General features: G+C 43.7%; 2 protein-coding genes across 2 annotated transcripts in view; both read right to left on the reverse strand.

The window, feature by feature from the left end:
- LOC130865102 (putative HERC2-like protein 3) overlaps nucleotides 1–17642 on the reverse strand; it is a 58118-nt gene extending 40476 nt beyond the window's left edge. The window contains 10 exon segments of the mRNA XM_057755984.1: nucleotides 110–213; nucleotides 947–1117; nucleotides 3186–3370; nucleotides 8157–8335; nucleotides 9559–9683; nucleotides 10187–10366; nucleotides 13580–13693; nucleotides 13785–13942; nucleotides 16173–16324; nucleotides 16813–17642. Coding sequence (XP_057611967.1) covers nucleotides 110–213; nucleotides 947–1117; nucleotides 3186–3370; nucleotides 8157–8335; nucleotides 9559–9683; nucleotides 10187–10366; nucleotides 13580–13693; nucleotides 13785–13942; nucleotides 16173–16324; nucleotides 16813–16899 — 1455 coding nt within the window. The 5' untranslated portion in view covers nucleotides 16900–17642.
- Nucleotides 16864–19321, reverse strand: part of LOC130865131 (E3 ubiquitin-protein ligase HERC2-like) — a 29426-nt gene continuing 26968 nt past the window's right edge. Inside the window, exons 9-10 of the mRNA XM_057756009.1 lie at nucleotides 18301–18411; nucleotides 16864–17001 (exon numbers count right to left, since the gene is read on the reverse strand). Of these exons, the coding sequence (XP_057611992.1) occupies nucleotides 18385–18411 (27 nt within the window). The 3' untranslated portion in view covers nucleotides 16864–17001; nucleotides 18301–18384. The remainder of the gene's footprint in view (nucleotides 17002–18300; nucleotides 18412–19321) is intronic.

The following is a 19321-nucleotide window of genomic DNA, read 5'->3' on the forward strand; positions in this document are numbered from 1 at the left end:
CTTATGTCGAAATATTAGTATAACAAAGTAAAAAGTCATTGCATAACAGGAACATACAGAGGGAGCCTCTCCTCACAACCCTGCATATTAAAGCAGGCACAAGGCTCACCTCCAAATACTGGCCAACAAAGAACGCATGCATAGATTCCTGTGTGTCTTCAAACTGCAAAGCCGCTTCCAAAGCCACCACTGGATTTTCCCCTGCAAACTGAGCTAAAACAAAAAGGAAAGCAGCAGCATGACTTCAATGCAATTTGACCAGACAGCTCTAATAGATACACAGCAGGCCAGACAGCTCTAATAGATACACAGCAGGCCAAACAGCTCTAATAGATACACAGCAGGCCAGACAGCCCTAATGGATACACAGCAGGCAGGAAGGAAGTCTGCTTCAACTCCAAAGTGTGAGCTGCTGGCATGGAAGAACCTGCTACTCTCACAGGCCAACTCAGAACTTAGGACAAGTTCTCAAAAGTACTAGAAAATAAAAATGCCAGCCTAGTCTACAAAGCAAGTTCCAGAACAGCCAGAGCCGTTATACAAAGAAACTCTGTCTCAAAAAACAACCCCTTCCCAAAAAAGGGGGTCATGGTGGCTGGGCATGGTGGTACTGGCCTTTGCTGTGTAGGCAGAAGCAGACAGCTATCTAAGTTCAAGGCCAGACTGGCAGCCTAGTCTACAGAGTTTCAAGACCGCAATGGCTACACAGAGAAACCTTGTCTCTCAAAAAAAAAAAAAAAAAAAAAACAACAACTACAAAAGCATGATAATGGGAAATTTTTCAACTTGAGCACAAATTTGTTGTGAAGACAAGACCAACGTCACAGATAGACTTTGTTAAATTCTGTTATACCTGGAGATATATTTAAGAATTTATCTATAAGCTGAGGACTCTACTTAAATGAACACAGACGGTCTCTAACTATGGAATAGAGTGAGCCCTTACCAAGTATACTATTTCCTGTTAATGACTGTGTTTGGAAGTCCTTTATATCATACACTTTTCCGTCAATTACAGTCCAGAAGCCGCCATCCTTATTGTGGTTCTCCAAGTCAGCTTTGCGTATCAGGGTGACTTCTTCATTATTTCTACAGCTTTGACCAGTGAAAAACGACTCTGGAAAACAGAAACCAAACATCGGTCAACAGAGCAATAGTAGCTACTGACACAATAAAACTTTTACATATAATATGGAAGAAAATTTGGCCAAGTGAGGTGGTCTGAATGTAACTGGTCGCCACAATCTCATAGGAAGTGGCACTATTCGGAGATGAGGCTTTGTTGGAGTGGGTATGACCTTGTTGAAAGAAGCAGGCTTTGAGGTTTCCTATGCTCAGGATACTGCCCAGTGTCTCTCAGACCATTTCCCGTTGCCTCTAAGATGTAGGACTCTCAGCTCCAGCACCACGTCTGCCTGTACATCACCATGATGACTAAACCTCTGAAACTGAAAGTCATCACTTCAATTAAATGTTGTTTTTATGAGAGTTGACGTGGTCATGGTATCTCTTCACAGTAGAAAACTACTGAGACGGAAAGTGGGGTTTGGGGGACATGTTTATAGTATGTTGTGTGTATGTTTGCACATATGCATGCTCACATGTGTGTGGGCACACATGTGTAGATGTGAATATACCCATGTGTGAGTAGGTGTGAGGAGGCCAGAGGTGGATGCATGTTGTCTTCTTAGATCATGCTCTACCAAATTTATTATTTACTACTGAATCTAGAACTTGCCGATTTGGCTGTTTTAACTAGCCAGCCTGCACAGGCATTCCCAGATCCACCTCCAAGAAGCTGGGATTACACCCACTAGGCTTTCTTTAGTTTTCAGCTTTGTTTTTGAGACAGGGTCTCACTATCACTATACAGCCCTCACTGGTCTGGAACTCAATATGCAAATCAAGCTGTCCTCAAACCCACAGAGATCTCTGCCTCCCAAGTACTGGGAGCAGAGGCCTGCGCCACCACACTTGCGAGCAGAGGCATGACCCATCACACCTGGCTACCCCCAGGCTTGTTTTTAATGTGAATGATGGAGATGCAAGCTCCAACCCTCATGCTTGCACCTCTCATTCCAGGGAAAGCATTTTAAAGGCTGGATACTGTGTCCATTTAGCAAAACAACAGTAGTAGGTTCCCCACTCCCCAACCATGGGTCCCTGCCCAGACTTACAGTTCCAGGACTGCATTTCCTCCGGTGGAGGAAGCCTTAAACCTAGCCAACAACTGTTACTCCTGTAACGTCTCTGCCATTTTTACACCCAATGGCTTATCCTGCCACAATAACTGTTCATCACTACACTAAGACTGTTAAAGACTCTACCCCCACCCCAACTCCATGTCTACATGTCTTCAGGTACTATGAAAGGTAGCAGCTTCTTGACCAGTGCCAGCTTGATTTTTCCACACCCTGTACCCAAGGTGTGTAGTATCCCGAGCAGCAGTCTTACCATCAAGTTCCTGCAGGCAACCAAGGGAAATAGCCATAGCCTGTATCATCTTGGAGGAGTCTCTGGGATTTCTCCAAGTAACAGCTTGAGAGAAGGCTCTCCACATGTGGTACTGGGCTTTTTATCTGGCAACCCAGTTACAGGGAGGAGCATTCTATATGTGTTCGGGAAGGTAATAAAACAATAGACTTCCATATCACTTTTTAAAACACCCTAGTGTTAAGTCACATGTGGCATGGCTCAGGGGGTAATGGCAATTGCCACACAAGCCAGACACCTGAGTTCAAACCCCAGCAGTCACATAAGCGTGGAAAGAGAAGCCTGACCACACAAAGCTGTCCTTGGAGAATTCACGCTACGGCCACTCGCATGACCACCACTCAACGTCACAACCAACGTGTACACACAAACAACGGTGACAGGAAAAAAAGACTTGAAACGAGTAAAATATTGATCAAATTCAATGCCCTTAATCAAATTTAGCAGAGAAAACAAAATGAGCAACACTTAGCTCACTCTGAAATAAAAACAGATAAATGGGACTGAAATAAGTATCAACTGCACTTAAAAATAAAATTTCTAAAAATGTAAAACTTTTCTTTAGGCTTCTGTCACTCTGGCCTAAGCTTGTGGTGTAAAGATGAGTATGGAAAAGGGCAGATTAAAACCAAAAAAAAAAAATTTAAAAGCTCCAAATGCATAAGTCAATTTCATGCTTTTAAAAACCTTACTGGAAGCATCTGCGCTCTGAGCAGTGTTCTCTCCTGGGTAGAGCTTACTGACGAGCAAGCGCTGGAGGCGCAGTAACAGGTCCAGGGAGGCAGACCGCTCACAGCTATGCTGCTCGGAGTCCAGGCACGACGATATGCGGCGAGCAACGTCCTTCAGTCTGGCTACAGTCTGAGACGCAATGTTTCTAAGAAAGGGAGAGAAAGTGAAAAACTAAACATTTCTGCCAAAAAGCAAAGCAAAGACCATGACATAAACTAGTTATCAGAAGCACAGAGCACATGTAAGTTGCCCACCCCAAATGTGTGAAGCGCATCTGCACCAAGCACACCCTCATTCCAAAGATCTAACAAAGTCCTTGTTTTACCAATTAGCTCCTACAGAACATCAAACAATGACACAAAATAAGAGAAGATCTTGTTCAAAAAGGAAAATTCCTAATAAAAGCCTCTGAAAGCAAAAAACTATTCTGTTATTCTCCACAGTGGTACCTCAAATACAAACGTCGTTTGTTCTAAAAGTCAGGATCACCACATCACTACACTGCCTCTGCAACGTCTGCTCGCGGAGGCACTGAGGTGAAGCACAGGGGTCCTCTGGGCAGAGGGCACAGGACAGATACTGAACTGAGTATAAACTGCCCTGCTTAGAATAACAGATACCCACACACCATAGCAAGGAGCAGCAGCTGCAGGCCTAACTGTGCACTGTGCCTTGAGCCCCCAGCAAGGAAAGGAAGGAAGTCATGAGATTCTGCCACATCTGTAAAGTAGAGGAGGGTCCTGTTCTATGACCACATACAAAGGATCAAAGGTAGAAACAGCTAGAGAAGGGCAGCAAAATCATGCTGCTAGACCTAAATTCTGCAACAGGGCTCACTGAATTCTGGGAGGGTAAAAAGGGGACATTATTTACACAAGCAAGGGGCAACTGAGGTCAGCATGAATCTGTTGATAGAGGGCAGGGAATACCAGATGGGATACTTGCCAAGTAACCATAGTCCCTGCTCCAAGTGTACAGACAACAGAAAGAAAGAACAGGTTAATGAAGGGAAACAGAGAGACAAGAGATAAACTCAGGCCTGATTCCAGGGCTGCCACTAAACCAGATCTACCCCAGCAGCCCCAGGCAGGAATACATGTAAGCTACCAACACCTACCGTGGTCCCCAAAAGACCAGCCTGGGAACCTCTGAACATCAGAAAAGATCAAGAGCATACTTTAGGCCCCACCTCTTTTTAAATAATAATGCTTTTATGTATTCTTTGAGAATTTCATACATTATGTCTTGTTGGGCTTCACCTCTTAGTTCCTAACTGATGAGAAAATTATTAATAGCTTCTATCCTGTGGTCAGTACCACAAAACTCTGAGCAGTATGAATGAAGATAGGACAGGAAGGGGAAAGGGGGAGGGGTTGTGGCTGCTACAGTAATTCCACCTTACACTGAAAGGTTTTCCCAGGCGTAGGACCTCATTCTGACCACACGTTACAATGAGCACACAGTAGGATCTCTTGACCTCCCCTGTCAAGCTCACTACCTGCTAACTACCCCTGACAATACTGCAACAGAGGAAATGGGTCCAGAATCTTGGTGGGGAAGGGCAAGCAAGATGGCTCCCAGCAGCCAGGGTGATCTGAGGCCTACGGCTTCCATGTGCACCTGCATTCACAAGCACACACCCACACATCAGCACACACATCTACATAATCTAAAATAACCCAAGTAAATCTTTTATAAAATAATACATCTTAAGGAGAAAAATGGAATAAAATTTTTAACTAGGGGCTGGAGAGATAGCTCAGTGGTTAAGAGCACTGACTGCTCTTCCAGGACATGGGTTCAATTCCTAGCACCCAGGTGGCAGCTCACAACTGTCTGTAACTCCAGTTTCAGGGGATCTGGCATCAGCACACATACATGCAGGCAAAATACCAATGCACATAAAATTAAAATAAAGTTTTAAAAAATTAACTTATTTCCTTATTACAAAGTTCAGGTCTATAATCAGGATATTTTCTTTCACACGTACATAAGATTCTATAGCACCCCGCCAGCATGATCACTTTGAACCTGTTCCTGATTATTGTTGGCAAGGATCAACTTCACCAACCCATATCTTCTATGGAATAAACGACGGGAAATGCCTCTAAGTTCTCTTGCATCTTTAGACTGTTTGTAAAAACTAAACTAACCAAGTCAACATAAATATCTTCTGATCAGTGTCTGAAGAATAAAATATCTACTCATGAAAAAAAAGGCACATTCTATGTTTATCTTAACAGCCTAGGTTATAGGTGTCCTGCTAATGAAAGGTGTGGATTCTCTGACTGATTCCCAAAGATTTTGTGAGGCAAAATAGGAATATAACTCCAAGACACAAACGTGCCACGGGGAACCTACCTGCCATAGGGATAAAATACATACTCACTAAAGAGGAAGAAACCAGTGAGGGTGGCACAGAACAAGAGAAATAACACCAATATGTAACATTTTAGTAACACCAATAAAAGGATAAATAAACACACAAGTTTTAATATATTTACGCCATGCTATAGTTTTGAGAGGCAGACGCCAAAATCCCAGCTATCAAAAGCTTTGTCCTCGGTTGGGCACTACTGGAAGATGGTAAGGCCCAGTAGGAAGAACTCTGGTCACCTCAAAGGGAATATTGGGAGTCCTGCCCCTCCTGTGTTTCTATCTGCTCCCCAGCCACCATGAGATGACAACTGCTTTGCTCTGCCACACATTCCTACCACGATGCACCACAGGCCCAGAGGCTACAGAACCAACCTAGCAGGGAGTTAAACCTGGTGGAGGAGGTTCTTCTGTTCATGTGTTGCTTTCATTGGTTAATGAATAAAGAAACTGCTTTGGGCCTGATAGTGCAGAACTTAGGTAGGCAGAAAAGACAAAACTGAATGCTGGGAAGAAGGGCAGAGTGAGAGAAGCCATGAATCTCCCACTTGAGACGGACGCTGGTTAGAATCTTGCCAGTAAGCAACAGTCACGTGGCGATGCACAGATTAATAGAAATGGGTTAAATAAATTTGTAAGAATTAGCCAATAAAAAGCTAGAGTTAATGGGCTAAGCAGTATTTTAATGAATACAGTTTCTGTTTGGTTATTTCAGGGGTGTAAGGTAGCTGGGCATACAGGACAAACAAGGGGCCGCCTCTCCTTGCAACATAAACCTATACAGTCATGATCCAAAGTAAATCCGTTCTCACACTGACACAAAGCTAACACATTCAAATGCTTGGAAAATGTTACCATTTCAGTATTAACCCAGTATAGAAAAAAACAATTGGAGTGTGTGTGTGTGTGTGTGTGTGTGTGTGTGTATTTCTTGATGCTGGAGACTGAAATCATCATGTATGCTAGGCAAGCACTCTACCACTGAGCCCACCCACAGCCCTTTCTATTGCTGAAGCTTTTAGAAGAAGTGTTTACTAAAATTGATAATAACTAGTTTTAAAACTTAATCACCAAAATCACACCATTAATCTACTGAAGAGAGCAGGCATGCCCACCCTACACCTACTACACACAGGTAGACAGAGCTGCTGCCACTACCCGGTCTCTTGCTGTGTGGGCAACTGCCTGGGCCAGTCCACTAGAGCTCTACTTTCTTTGTGAGTATAAAATACAGTCTAGGAAGCCAGGTGCTGGTGGCGCATACCTGTAATCCTAGCACTCGAAGGGCAGAGGCTGAAGGTTCTCTGTGAGTTCAAGTCCAGTGTGGCCTATAAAACAAGTTCCAGGACAGCCAGGGCTGTTAGACCGAGAAACCCTGCCCAGGGTGGAGGGGTGGGGTTGAAGGTGAGGGTTATAATCAAGGCATGTTGGGAAAAAGAAGCTAGAGATTCAGAAGTCCAGTGCGGCACTAGGCTGCAAAGCAAAGGCCAGGCTGGTTATCTGAGACTGTCTCATTACCTCTTCTCCCAAAACGGAGAGCATAATAAACCAAGAGTCTAAATTCGCAGAGAGCAGAATGTTAAAAATGTGATTGTTTACTTCATTTTCTAATACATCCCTTTCCCAGGTCACACTGACTTTTTGCTTTTTGAATTATCTTTGTTATCCAACTATGTCTGACTTTGGACCTTCCCAAAGTTAACATTTATTTTTTATTGTTTTTATTGAGCTATACATTTTTCTCCACTCCCCTCTTTTCGTCCCCCCTCCCCTTCTGCCCTCTCCCATGACCCCCCATGCTCTCAATTTACTCAGGAGATCTTGTCTTTTTCTCCTTCCTATGTAGATGTGTGTCTCTCTTAGGGTCCTCTGTGGTGTCTAGGTTCTCTACAGTTAACTTCTGATGACGGTTTGAATTCACTTTATTCTTACTACCTCTGGAAATGGCTTTCCAAAGAACCACTCACTATTCCTTCATTAAGATTTTCATTTAACTTAAAAGTTGTCTTATGGCTGGGCGGTGGTGGCGCACGCCTTTAATCCCAGCACTTGGGAGGCAGACGCAAGCGGATCTCTGTGAGTTCGAGACCAGCCTGATCTACAAGAGCTAGTTCCAAGACAGGCTCCAAAACCACAGAGAAACCCTGTCTTGAAAAAGAAAAAAAAAAAGTTGTCTTATAAGTAACATATATATTATTTTGCATCTATATAAAACTATGTTTGACAGAATCTTGTAATAGTACAATGAGGTTTCAAACAGTAAACTTGCCATAAATGCTGTAATTTGCAGTTCCCTGCTTGTTAACGGGCATTAAGAACATTACTGTTTGCTGACACTCCTGCTGTTCCATCAGCCTTACAAAGTGCTGCCTCTCTTCCCGCTCTCTCATCTTCCCTGTGCTTCAGCACCCTCTCTGCACTCTACAGTTCACACTGCGTACTCTCCAGAGTAAGTCCTCAACAGCCAAACACTCTTGATGCTCCAGAGTTAATGTCAGTATGTGAGTATTTCAAACAGAAACTCTTACAAAAATAACACAGTTAATGCTGCTTACCTAAGAAGCTGTTGGATGAGTTGAACTAGAGGCAAACACTGCTTGCCAGACGATTCATAGATCCCAGTATTAATTAGGTCTTTATCCAGAGGAGTCCTATTTCTATGGAACGTTGAGGCATTGGCTTCTTGTTCATCAATTTCTTTTTCCTTCTGTGCTTCTTTTTTGGCTTCTATATCCTAAAATTTATAAAGTGCACACTGGTGAGCGGCGACCTCATGAGCAACACAGCAGCCCCAGCTTCAGACGCTGATGAACATGACTGACACCTGCCTACGTGTCCAGAAAACCCACCTCTTACTTGCTACGGTTTTAAATATATTATTCTCCTGAGGCACCGCCTGTTCATCAGTCTGGTGCTTCAGTCACTATAAAGTGAATGCAATACTTCTTTCTGTTTGTTTGTTTTAATGTGTGTGAGGGTTTTGCCTGCATGTGTGTCTGGGCAGTATGTGTGCTGAGTGACAGCAGTGGCCAGCAGATAGCATCAGATGCGCTAGAACTTGAGTCAAATGAGTGCTAGGAATCAAACTGAGGTCCTCTGGAGGAGCAGCAGCCAGGACTCTTACTGCCCAGTCATCTCTCCAGCCCGAGTCACTGAAACCTTTGCTACCAGGTCTAACAGATACCGAGTGTGAGCTGACTCATACAGCACAGTCTGTCTATTTCAAGGTCAGGAAAAAGCTGCTACTCGCACACAGCTGGTGCAAATGTGAGGGCAATTTCCTCTCTGGGGAAAATGAGCGCATATGCAGCCTAGAACTCAACAGATGCTACCCCAAAGCGTTGAGTGACTGGGAAAAATACATTCTCAAAGGATTAGCACTTACTTTCTCACCCGATCCTTACTGAACTTAATGATGCAAATGACCACAGTGCACTTAAAACCAGAAACAACCAAACATCCTTCAATAGGAAATGAAATAAACAGGGTTACCACCATTCAAAGGAGTGCTTTTCAATAATAAAAACTATGACATAATTCTCAATAATAAAAACAAAGTAGTAGCACAATAATGTGGATGAAAGAAGAGGCACCAGCACCTGCCATCTAATTCCACTTCTGTGACACTCCAACCTGGAGGCAGAGGAGCAGGATCGCACAGGGACATGCGGTCTTCCTGGTTAAATGGTGACCCATGTGATGGCAGTATCTATCACATCTCTGAAGCGCACACTTAGGATGGGATCATTTTATCACAAATAATACTTCAATCACTTTTACATTAGTAAAACCAAAAAGTTTACATTTTAAAACTTTATATGTAACTAAAAGCTTTGAATCTGGGATTCTTCAATGATTATGGTCATGATTTCTCCATATGCACAAGTATACAGTTTTCAACCTCACCTCCACATCAGTGAAATACTCATCAGCGCCTATGCACGCCTAGCGCCATACCTGGATTTCTGCAGTAATGGCTGCATTTAAAGCAGACTCTAACCCTCCGTCTGCCATCAAGCTGCCAACTAAAAGATCGATCATGAATCGACGGCCTGGACTTCTGCTCACTTCATTGCCTGAAACTGAACAAAGAAGGTTTTGGTTTTGTTTACTTTGCTGTTTGTTTTTGCCAAACTGAGTAAGTGCCATCTCCTCTCTGTTAAGTCTCCACTCCTGGGACAAATGGCTGGGGTGCCTATTTAATACATCAAAGAGATTCTGCCCCTATCTCTTACAGGGTCCTCCTGTCTTACCTACCCCCCACCCCCTACTCTGAACACTGCAGGCCAGGAGGCTGGGCTGCTCTTCCCTAAATAATCTGACCATTCTGGTTACCTTTGGCTCCCTGGCTGATGAACCTGGTTCCCCTCCATCCCTGTCCTTTCCCACCCCACCCCCATATCCTCACAGGGCTCAGGGTCCTGTCCGCTCAGGACTCCAGGGTGAGTCTGCCTCTGGCTGTGCTCTCCCACAGCCTACAATGAGCCTTCTCCTCCATCTCACCCAGGAGCAGCCGTGTCCTGTCCTCTCCTCTCCATTTCTTTCTGACACTCACTGCCCAACTCTGCCCCTCACGAGAGCTCACCTGTGCAGGGTAACAGCGCTGAGAGTGCCCTGGCCCTCTCCTCAGCTGTGGGCAGCAGCACAGACCAGCCACTCTGCAGCACAGCCTGGGCAGCGGACTGCACGGTGCTCAGAACCCTGGCACTGCTGGTCAGGGTCACCACAGTCTGCTTCAGGCTGTTCAGGAGCACACTGCCCAGACCTAAACCAAGGAATTCCGGGTCAACCTGGTGACTAATGGCAGCATGCAACTATAAAAAGGAAAAAAATAGTATTTAGAACACCCAAAAATAAATTTATTTTTCCAAACTCTAATAAAAGGCTGAATAAAACTTAATATGAAATGTTATTTTATAAACAAAATTAACTCTCGGTGAAAGTTAAATATCCCTTATCCAAAATGCTTAGGTGTTTCAGATTTTGAAATATTTTCACATATGAGGCCCCTTAAGAGAAATTCATTTATGCTTCATATACACGTTATCCATGTAGCCTGGATGCAACTTTATACATTAATTTATACATTAATATTTTTCACAGGAAGCAGGTGGCACACGCTGAATTTCCCACTCACAGCACCATGCAGCACTGAAAACATTTAAAGCTGTGACTGTTTCAAGTTTTAGATCTGCAGATTAGGAAGGCTGAGTCTTGTCTGTTTTTTAATTACATTTAAAAAATTGAAGAACATCACCTGGGAAATCTCATTGTAAGATGGCACAGCTCTTAAAGGCTAGGCTCACAACCAAAAACCACTTCTTTTTTTTTAATATTTATTTATTTATTATGTATACAATATTCTGTCTGTGTGTATGTCTGCAGGCCAGAAGGGGGAACCAGATATCATTACAGATGGTTGTGAGCCACCATGTGGTTGCTGGGAATTGAACTCAGGACCTTTGGAAGAGCAGGCAATGCTCTTAACCACTGAGCTATCTCTCCAGCCCCAAAAACCACTTCTGACCCAGCTTTGCATACGAAACTGCAGAGTGGAAGATCAGCACAAAGGACGAAATGTAGAAGCAGCAACCACCAAGGCAACCCCCAACAATCTGCACCCAACAGAGAAATGCCTGTGGCTAAGGGTAGTTTAAAACTAGACAGCCAAACTATAGAACATAAGGGAAGTCCTAAGGGTGCCAAAAGTTCTGGTTTCAAAAGACAGGGACCTTCCAATGAACAGAGTGCTCCCCCAAGCTCCTCACAACCGCCCGCTAAACCTGAGCTATCCCTAGAAGTCTGCCAAAATGAGCACCTGAACCTGCTACCGCCTTTAAAGCCCTACAACACAACAGAGGCAAATACAAAACTGTCTTCTAAGGTCTCTTTGCCAGCTTAAACCAAAGAGAGCCATTGTTAAACACTTGCTGATGGTGACCTCACTAGCAAAATGAACAAGGCATTTTATCTGCAACAAACTAACATGAGGGAAAATCTTTGTCAAAGAAAAGCATGCCCCAAGACAGGGTAGCAACTGAAACAAGGAAAGGAAAGCGAGAGGCTTATGTAAAGTCTTCTCCAGTGACTGTGCAGCAAATAAGCGCACTTCCCAGCAACCCTATGGACCAGAATTCAGTCCCTAGAACCTACATGGTAGGAGGAGAACAGACTTTCCCCAAGTTACCCTCTGACCTACACATGGATACACAAATAAGTAAGTGTAAATTAAAGTGTTTTGTCAAGGTTGGGGCTGGAACCATTGCTCAGCAGTTAAGAGCAGTTAGTTACAAAGGACAGTTTCATTTCCCAGCTCCCACATCGCAGGTTCCAGTGACCTGTAATTCCAACTCCAAGGAATCTGATGCCCTCTTCTGGACTACATGAACACCCCCCCACACACACACACACAAATATACATAAACACAAGTAATAAAAATAAACCTTAAAAAAATAAGGAACAGAAGCCAGAAGACAAAAATATTGTGACTAAAGCAAAGGCTTCAAAACAGAACAAATTCTAGAAATGGAAAAAGCTACAAGAACTAAACTCTTAAGATGGAGTCATGCAGAGCCAGGCAAGCTCACTTGTTCCCCTTCTGCCCTAAGTAATACTCATACTTTTTTGTTTGTATACACAGCAGCTCAGCTGCACTGGCACTGGGGAAATGTATTTGAGTCTGCATCTTGTAAAAATACTCCAAGTAAATAATGGTTAAATAAATGGGTAATTCAAAAACAGGGTCTATTGAGCTCAGGGAACAATTTCTGAACTGAAGAACTAAGTAAACCACTTAGAACAAGAAGATTAAGAGACGAACAGCAAAAGAGACAAAGACATTTAAAACTAGCAAAGAAGTCATGATGATAGGCAGGACAACAGAAGGAAGTCCAACAATCTATTAGGCATTCTCTAGTGGAGCAGATTAAAAGGAGAGAGCAATTTCAAATGTAATGAAACCACAAAATCTCAGGCAAAGTAACATCCATAACCTCCAGCTACATCGAGAAAACCTCCACCTGGACAGAACAGCTGGGCAGCTACCAAAGAGAAACACATGTTAGCTACAAAGATCAGGTGCAGCAATGGAAGACTTCCCGTCCAAACTGGGACCTCTTTTCAGCAGAACGTTCTCTAGGTGCCAATGAAAATGGAGATGTCCTGGGGCCAGGGCCCTGCTCTGTAGCAAAGCACTTGCCTAGAATGTGTGATGCCCTAGGTTTTCTGTCTGAGATGGGGGTGGGGTGCTTTAACTTAAAAAGCTGAACCTTAATAAATTATCTTCAAAAACTAAAGTAGGGCGGGGAGAAGGCAGAAATCTTTAATAAATAAATAAACAATAAAAAGAAACAAAAAAACAAAAACTAAAGTAGGCAAACTTTTTTTTCAGACTTTCCATCTCTCATGCCCTAAAGGGCAGAGAAAAAACAAAGCAACAACAACAACAAAAACTTTATGAAGAAGGAATCTGAGGAAAGGAGCTGAACCTAGAAGACAGCATATAAGCAATGATGAGAGAGTCAGCTGGGTGTTGGGGGAAACAAAAGAGTACATTTTGAGTATGGCCTCTTTAATAAGCTATTAGAGGAAAGGTAGAAAATAATTACAGTGTATCACCTACCCTAGCATACTTTGTTACTGTTTTAGAATGCATAAAATCAGACCACTTCCTAAAGTTAGCATTCTCATGCATATACATTCACACACACAAACACATATATACATAATTTAAAAACAAAAAAATTTCAAAATCAGACTGTATCCTACAATGTAATTGAAAAATGCCCTCTTTAACCAAGCAGTGGTGGCACACGCCTTTAATCCCAGCACTAGGGAGGCAGAGGCAGGCAGATCTCTGTGAGTCTGCGGCCAGCCTGCTCTCCAAGAACTAGTTCCAGGACTCCCTAACTCACTCACCCAAGTAACAGCCACCAACATCCCTAAGAAACTGCCCAGGGCAGTACAAGTTCTACATACCATTCTCGGTCACGGCCAGGGTTTGAGCATCCCAACTCCTACACACAACATCGATGACCTTTAGTCTTTTAAGTCCAGCCACTAGCATTGGAATGGCCTCATCTTCACTGGAGCCTTGAGAGAGATACAACTGTCATTCTCCATCCCTCTCAGCAGAAGCAACCTCCCTCTACCCCATGGCTGTGCTCATGTACAGCAGACATACCATGGCCCAGGCGGCCATAGTTCCCACGGCCCCAGGTGTACAGCTCCCCCTCAGCAGTGATGGCTGCGCTGTAAGTACTCCCACACGCTATGTGCACCACATGCTTCCCAGCCTGCTTTCCTGAGAAAGCCGAGATCACCTTGGGCTCCTCCAGGGGCCTGTGGGAAGGAAGGTGAGAAATGACATTGTAGGCATTTCTTAAGGGTTGAAAAGCAAATAGGTGATCAGAGCATGAGGCTCTTTTGCCTTTCTATCTCAAACACAGAACATCACCACCTCCTAAGCTGGATCCAGCAACAGTATCTGTTGAAGACTCACAGAATGAACTATAGCAGCTCTAATCCTAATGTCTCCAACCACAGTTCATCATCAGCAAAGCAATAAACTGTTGACACACCCAACAACATGGCTATACTGTAAATATGACTGAAAGTGAAGGTCCAGACTCAGGTCTAGAAAAGACAAAACAATCGGAACAGAGAGCAAGGCAAATGTTGGCAGGGGCTAGAGTAGGAAATCAGGGAGTAACTGCAAAGATACCAAGACAAGCCTGGGACCAACAGTAACACCTTCTCTCTTGACTGTGGTGGTGGATACACTGCATGGATTTGTCAAAACTTACCCAAAAGTCAATCTGGTATGTGTGCATGTATGCATGCATGCATGTGTATTCGTGTGTGTGTGTGTGTGTGTGTGTGTGAGAGAGAGAGAGAGGGGGGGGGGGAATGTAGACAGAAAGAAGTGAGCAAATCTTACTAATAAAGTAAAATTTTTTGATTTTACAGATTAAAAAGCTTGAGAAAATAAGGATAGCAAAATTTTCAGAATTAAAAATAAAATCTAATTAACAAAACTTCTCATGTTTATAACCTACATTATGCATCCTATGATAAACAACACTTTTTTTTTTTTTTTTTTTTTTGGTTTTTCGAGATAGGGTTTCTCTGTGGTTTTGGAGCCTGTCCTGGAACTAGCTCTTGTAGACCAGGCTGGTCTCGAACTCACAGAGATCCGCCTGCCTCTGCCTCCCGAGTGCTGGGATTAAAGGCGTGCGCCACCACCGACTTAAACAACACTTTTAAAGACATGCTTTGCTCACTTTGTGACTGCATACAAGAATGGGCACGGCTGGAGAAAGCCAATCACTACTGAGTACAGCCCTTTCTTCTTCAGCTCAAGCTGAAACTCTTCCCACAGTTTTCTCTGATTCCTGCCTTTTGCAATGATCATTTTTTCCTTCCCTGAAATCCTAGACCAAGGGAAGTTATTCATTCTAATCTCAGGTAATCCTAATTTCCTTAGGAAATACATCAATAGTAGTATATTATAAATACCTCCAAGGAAACAGCTGTCCTTGGTACCTCTGTCGTCCCAGGCCAATCCCGCCATACAGTCTGCAAACAACAGCCCTTCCAAACTCCTTTTTCACTAGTTTTGCCTCATTTTTCCTCAATAACTTACACTGTACCTCTGGGATCATTTCTGAACCCTAAAATAACATGCCACACATATCCCTACTTTTCTTGAACACTGACATTCTTCCCAGAGAATATTCTAGGTAGTGATGTTTCCACTTCTGCCCCCACAGTATTAATAAGTCAGAGACCTTCCAGTCTCTCCTCCTCCGACTCATAGACAGTCAGGGTTGAGATGTTTCTAACTTGACCTGCCTGCTCCCCCTCATACTCTGACCTCATGAAGCAAGCTTGCCCCAGAGACAGGACAGCTACCGAGTGTAAAGATCTCCCCAACAGGCTCCACCTGTAACAGCACCATACAAAATCTGCGGGAATTGCCAGATCTCTCAATTTTTAGCCCTAAGCATTTACAATATCTATTTTTGTTCTACTTCTATTCTTCCATGGTAACTGAAAGCTTCCGCCCAGGAAGGTGAAATTGGTCTCTAAGAACATGTCATGGTTCTGCAGGTCCTACCAGCGGGAGACATGGCCCAGTGTGAATAACATGGCAATGTGGGGTTTCTTTAATTTAGAAAACAAGATGGAGGGTACAGTTGCTAGTCACTACTAAAGCTGGCAAAGAGAGCACCCTCATTTGTGGCAATTCCCATGGAGTCAGTCATCAAGAATGGAAACATGCCAGGAAGTGGCCTACGCCTTTGATTTCAGCACTCGGGAGACAGAGGCAGAGGCAAGTAGATCTCTGAGTTCAAGGCCTGCCTGGTCTACACAGTCAGTTCCAGGACGGCCAGAGCTACATAACGAGACCCTGTTCTGAAGTAAAAGAAAAAGAAAGAAAATGGACACATCGTGTTATGTCTCCCCCCTTATCCTAGACAGCAGCGGGAAATCACTCCTGACATTTTCCATTCCATTGTGAATATGGATCCCCAGTGAGTATGGCAGTTTCTAAAACGGCTGTACGTACACAGTGTCTCCATGGCCCAGCCTTCCGCCATCCCCACAGCCCCACGAGTACACCTCCCCTGTGGCAGCCAAAGCCAGATAGTGGTGACCATCAGAATGGGCAGCAATTTTCACAATGTTTCTGGAGGCAAGCCCCTGGACCAGTTGTGGAGCCTAGAAAGGTAAAAATCAGAAAGAACAGGAGTCAATCTTGGTCACGGGCAATGTGAACAGAGCAACTCTCCCCATTCACACTCCACCTGACAGACTGGGACCCTCTAGAGCTCCGAGTGGTAAGAATTCTCCACGTGGTCCATGGATGGCAAGTGCTGCTGTGAGAACGGACACACAGCTCACGGACTTCCCTTAAACGAGAGCACCCATGTCCAAGGGCACCATCAGAACCTCATCAGAACCCGTTCTTATTCTGTCGGCTGCCTCACACATGAACACTGGTTTACAAAGCAACTGTGTTAACAATGGAATTACTGGGTGGCATTCTTGATCCCTGTTAACGCCCACCACAACTGGAACCATCTAACACGACTATGACTATAATGTACAATGCACAGACACCTGCAACCGGGACCACGACACCATGTGGCATCTACAGCGGGCCCAGCACTGAAGGAGGCATGCATCACACCACACTCAGCACCTACCAGCATGTCATTGTTGTAAGCCTGTGTGTACACACGGCCATTTCGGGACAGGATCAAGAAACGCTTTTCCGCACAGGCCACCTGCATTACCCCCAGACTGGCAAGGCCTTCACACTGGATTGGACCAATCACATTGGCATAGTATTTCCATCCTATTAACCCCCAACCTATGACCTCTTGCAATGATCCCTGAAAAAAAAAGAACACATATAAATGTTTCTTAGAGTAAGAGAATATGCAGGACTAATATTGAGATACTACGAAAGTGAAAAACAAAAAAGTAAATAGACCGATTAAAAACATCAAAATAACTCAGAATATCTCATATTAGCACAGCTAAATGGTAAGCTCCCAGTTTTGTTTATATTTCATTTCAAAAGTTTCATTCAAAAGCTGGACTTTCAACGTATTTTTCAATGATCAAACTATATCAGGTTATGTCTGTGTCAAAACAGGCAGAAAATCAAAACCCCAGGCATAAAGCTGGAAGCAAATGCCTTTACTGGTAGGGGTGAGAGAATGACGCTACCTAGGAACGGCCTGAAGAGAAGGAGCCCACGCTGAGTCACCTCACCATGTACTGCCAAGACACATATGCATGCATACTCAGGATAAACAGGAACACGCAACAGAATCAGCTGCCACAGTAGCATTTGGATAGCAAAATTCTGTCACTAACTCAGGAGTCCATTTTAAGGGGACTTATTAAGAAAAAGATCCATTGCCAGGCATGGTAGCACATGCATCCCTCACAGCATGCCAGAGACAAGGATAAACATGCTCTGTGAATCCAAGGCCAGCCTGGTAAACATGTCGAGTTCCGGGTCAGCCAGGGCTACACAGTGAGATGCTGTGGCAGAAGAGGGGCACTGGTGCCTTGGGCAGACCGCTCATTGTCAGTTTCCTGTGCCCCACTGTCCCACAGCTGAAGCAACAACAGGATGGCAGACAACATCTGGCTGAAAAGGAAGGATATTTACTCTCTAAAAAAGTTACTGCTTGTCATACCACATCAAAACTAAACATATAATTAGAATTATAGGAGGACAATGATATGAGAAGATGATAAAATAATATCATGGAAATAATTCTTGGCAGTTAAATCACTGAGTCAATGCCAAGAATTTAGCAAAAGACATTTGCCATCTATTGATATGAAAATAGCTAAGACATTTGAGTAGTGCTTTCTACATGAAACTTCAAGAATCTTAAATCAATAAATGAAGAAAACCTATTTCAGAAAGATGAAATAAACAGTTGTTTAGGGGAAACATCTTACAAAGGAGTCCTAGATGACTAGATAGAGTAGCCTAAAAAGAAATAAAGATAGCAGAGCAGAATAGCAGAATAAACATGGGGCCCTGGCATGAAGGTCTAGCTATAGAACACCACAATTTGCTATAGCCACAAATAAGTGGAATTCACATCACAGCAGGTGTCTAGACACACAATCATCTCCTGAGATGCCTTGAGCCTCAGACCACTCACCTAAGGGTACCTCTCTGGACAGCCAACTCCAGCAGGATGGCCAAAGCCAAGTGCTGGTCCTGTAAAGGAACTCCTCCTGGTCCCTTAGTCCCTGGTGTTCCATGAACATCCCTGGAATGACAGCAACAGGAAGGCTAGGCAACATCAGAAAAAGCAGCAAACTTAAAATTACCAGCAGGCTAATGACATTCAATCTCCCATAAAAAAGACAAGCACACACACATACACATACACACACACACACACACACACACACACACACAGACATACATGAGGGGAGGAAGGGAGGGAAGTAGGAAGGAAGGAAATGAGGGAGGAAGGGAGGGGGAAACATCTTTATGGGGAGGGTACTTTTTCCAGTATGAGGGATCAAATCTTGAGCTTTGGGCACACTGGGTATTGGGCTTATCACTGAGCTCTACTTCCCAGACAGTAAAGGTGTTTTTAAAAGTATGATTTTAGATATTTAGTACATTAGAAGACAGACCCTATGTTTCTGAAGCATAAAGTAAGCTGTACCATTACACAAAAATGAGTAGAAAGGTCTTCAATGGGGATGGGCTATGGCTTTGTTAGTAGAGACCTTTCACTAGCATGCACAGGGCCCTGGATTCCAACCCAGAACTGCATAAACTGGACAGGATTACACATTATAGTCCTAGTACTTGAGGGAGGCGGTCAGAAGTTCAAAGTCATCCCTGACTACAGTAGTTTGAGGCCAGCCTGGGCTTCATGAGAACCTGTCTCAAGGGAAGGATGGAGGAATGGAGGGAGGGAGGGATGTGGGGGTTGGGGTGGGCACTTTTTCAATCTGAATAAAATATAGCATCAACTGTCCCATACAAAATTGGAGAATTAATTTTTGAAGCCACCAGAGGATCTAAAGGCACTTGTCTATGCATATTTATATTTCACATCAGAGAAATATTTGAACTTTGTGCTCGATAATAAATAACAAATTCCCTGAACCTAAAATTGGAAAGGGGAGGCTATAACTGAAACTGGATTTTTAAACTTAATT

Source organism: Chionomys nivalis, chromosome 23 (assembly GCF_950005125.1).
Source record: "Chionomys nivalis chromosome 23, mChiNiv1.1, whole genome shotgun sequence".
NCBI lineage: Eukaryota > Metazoa > Chordata > Mammalia > Rodentia > Cricetidae > Chionomys > Chionomys nivalis.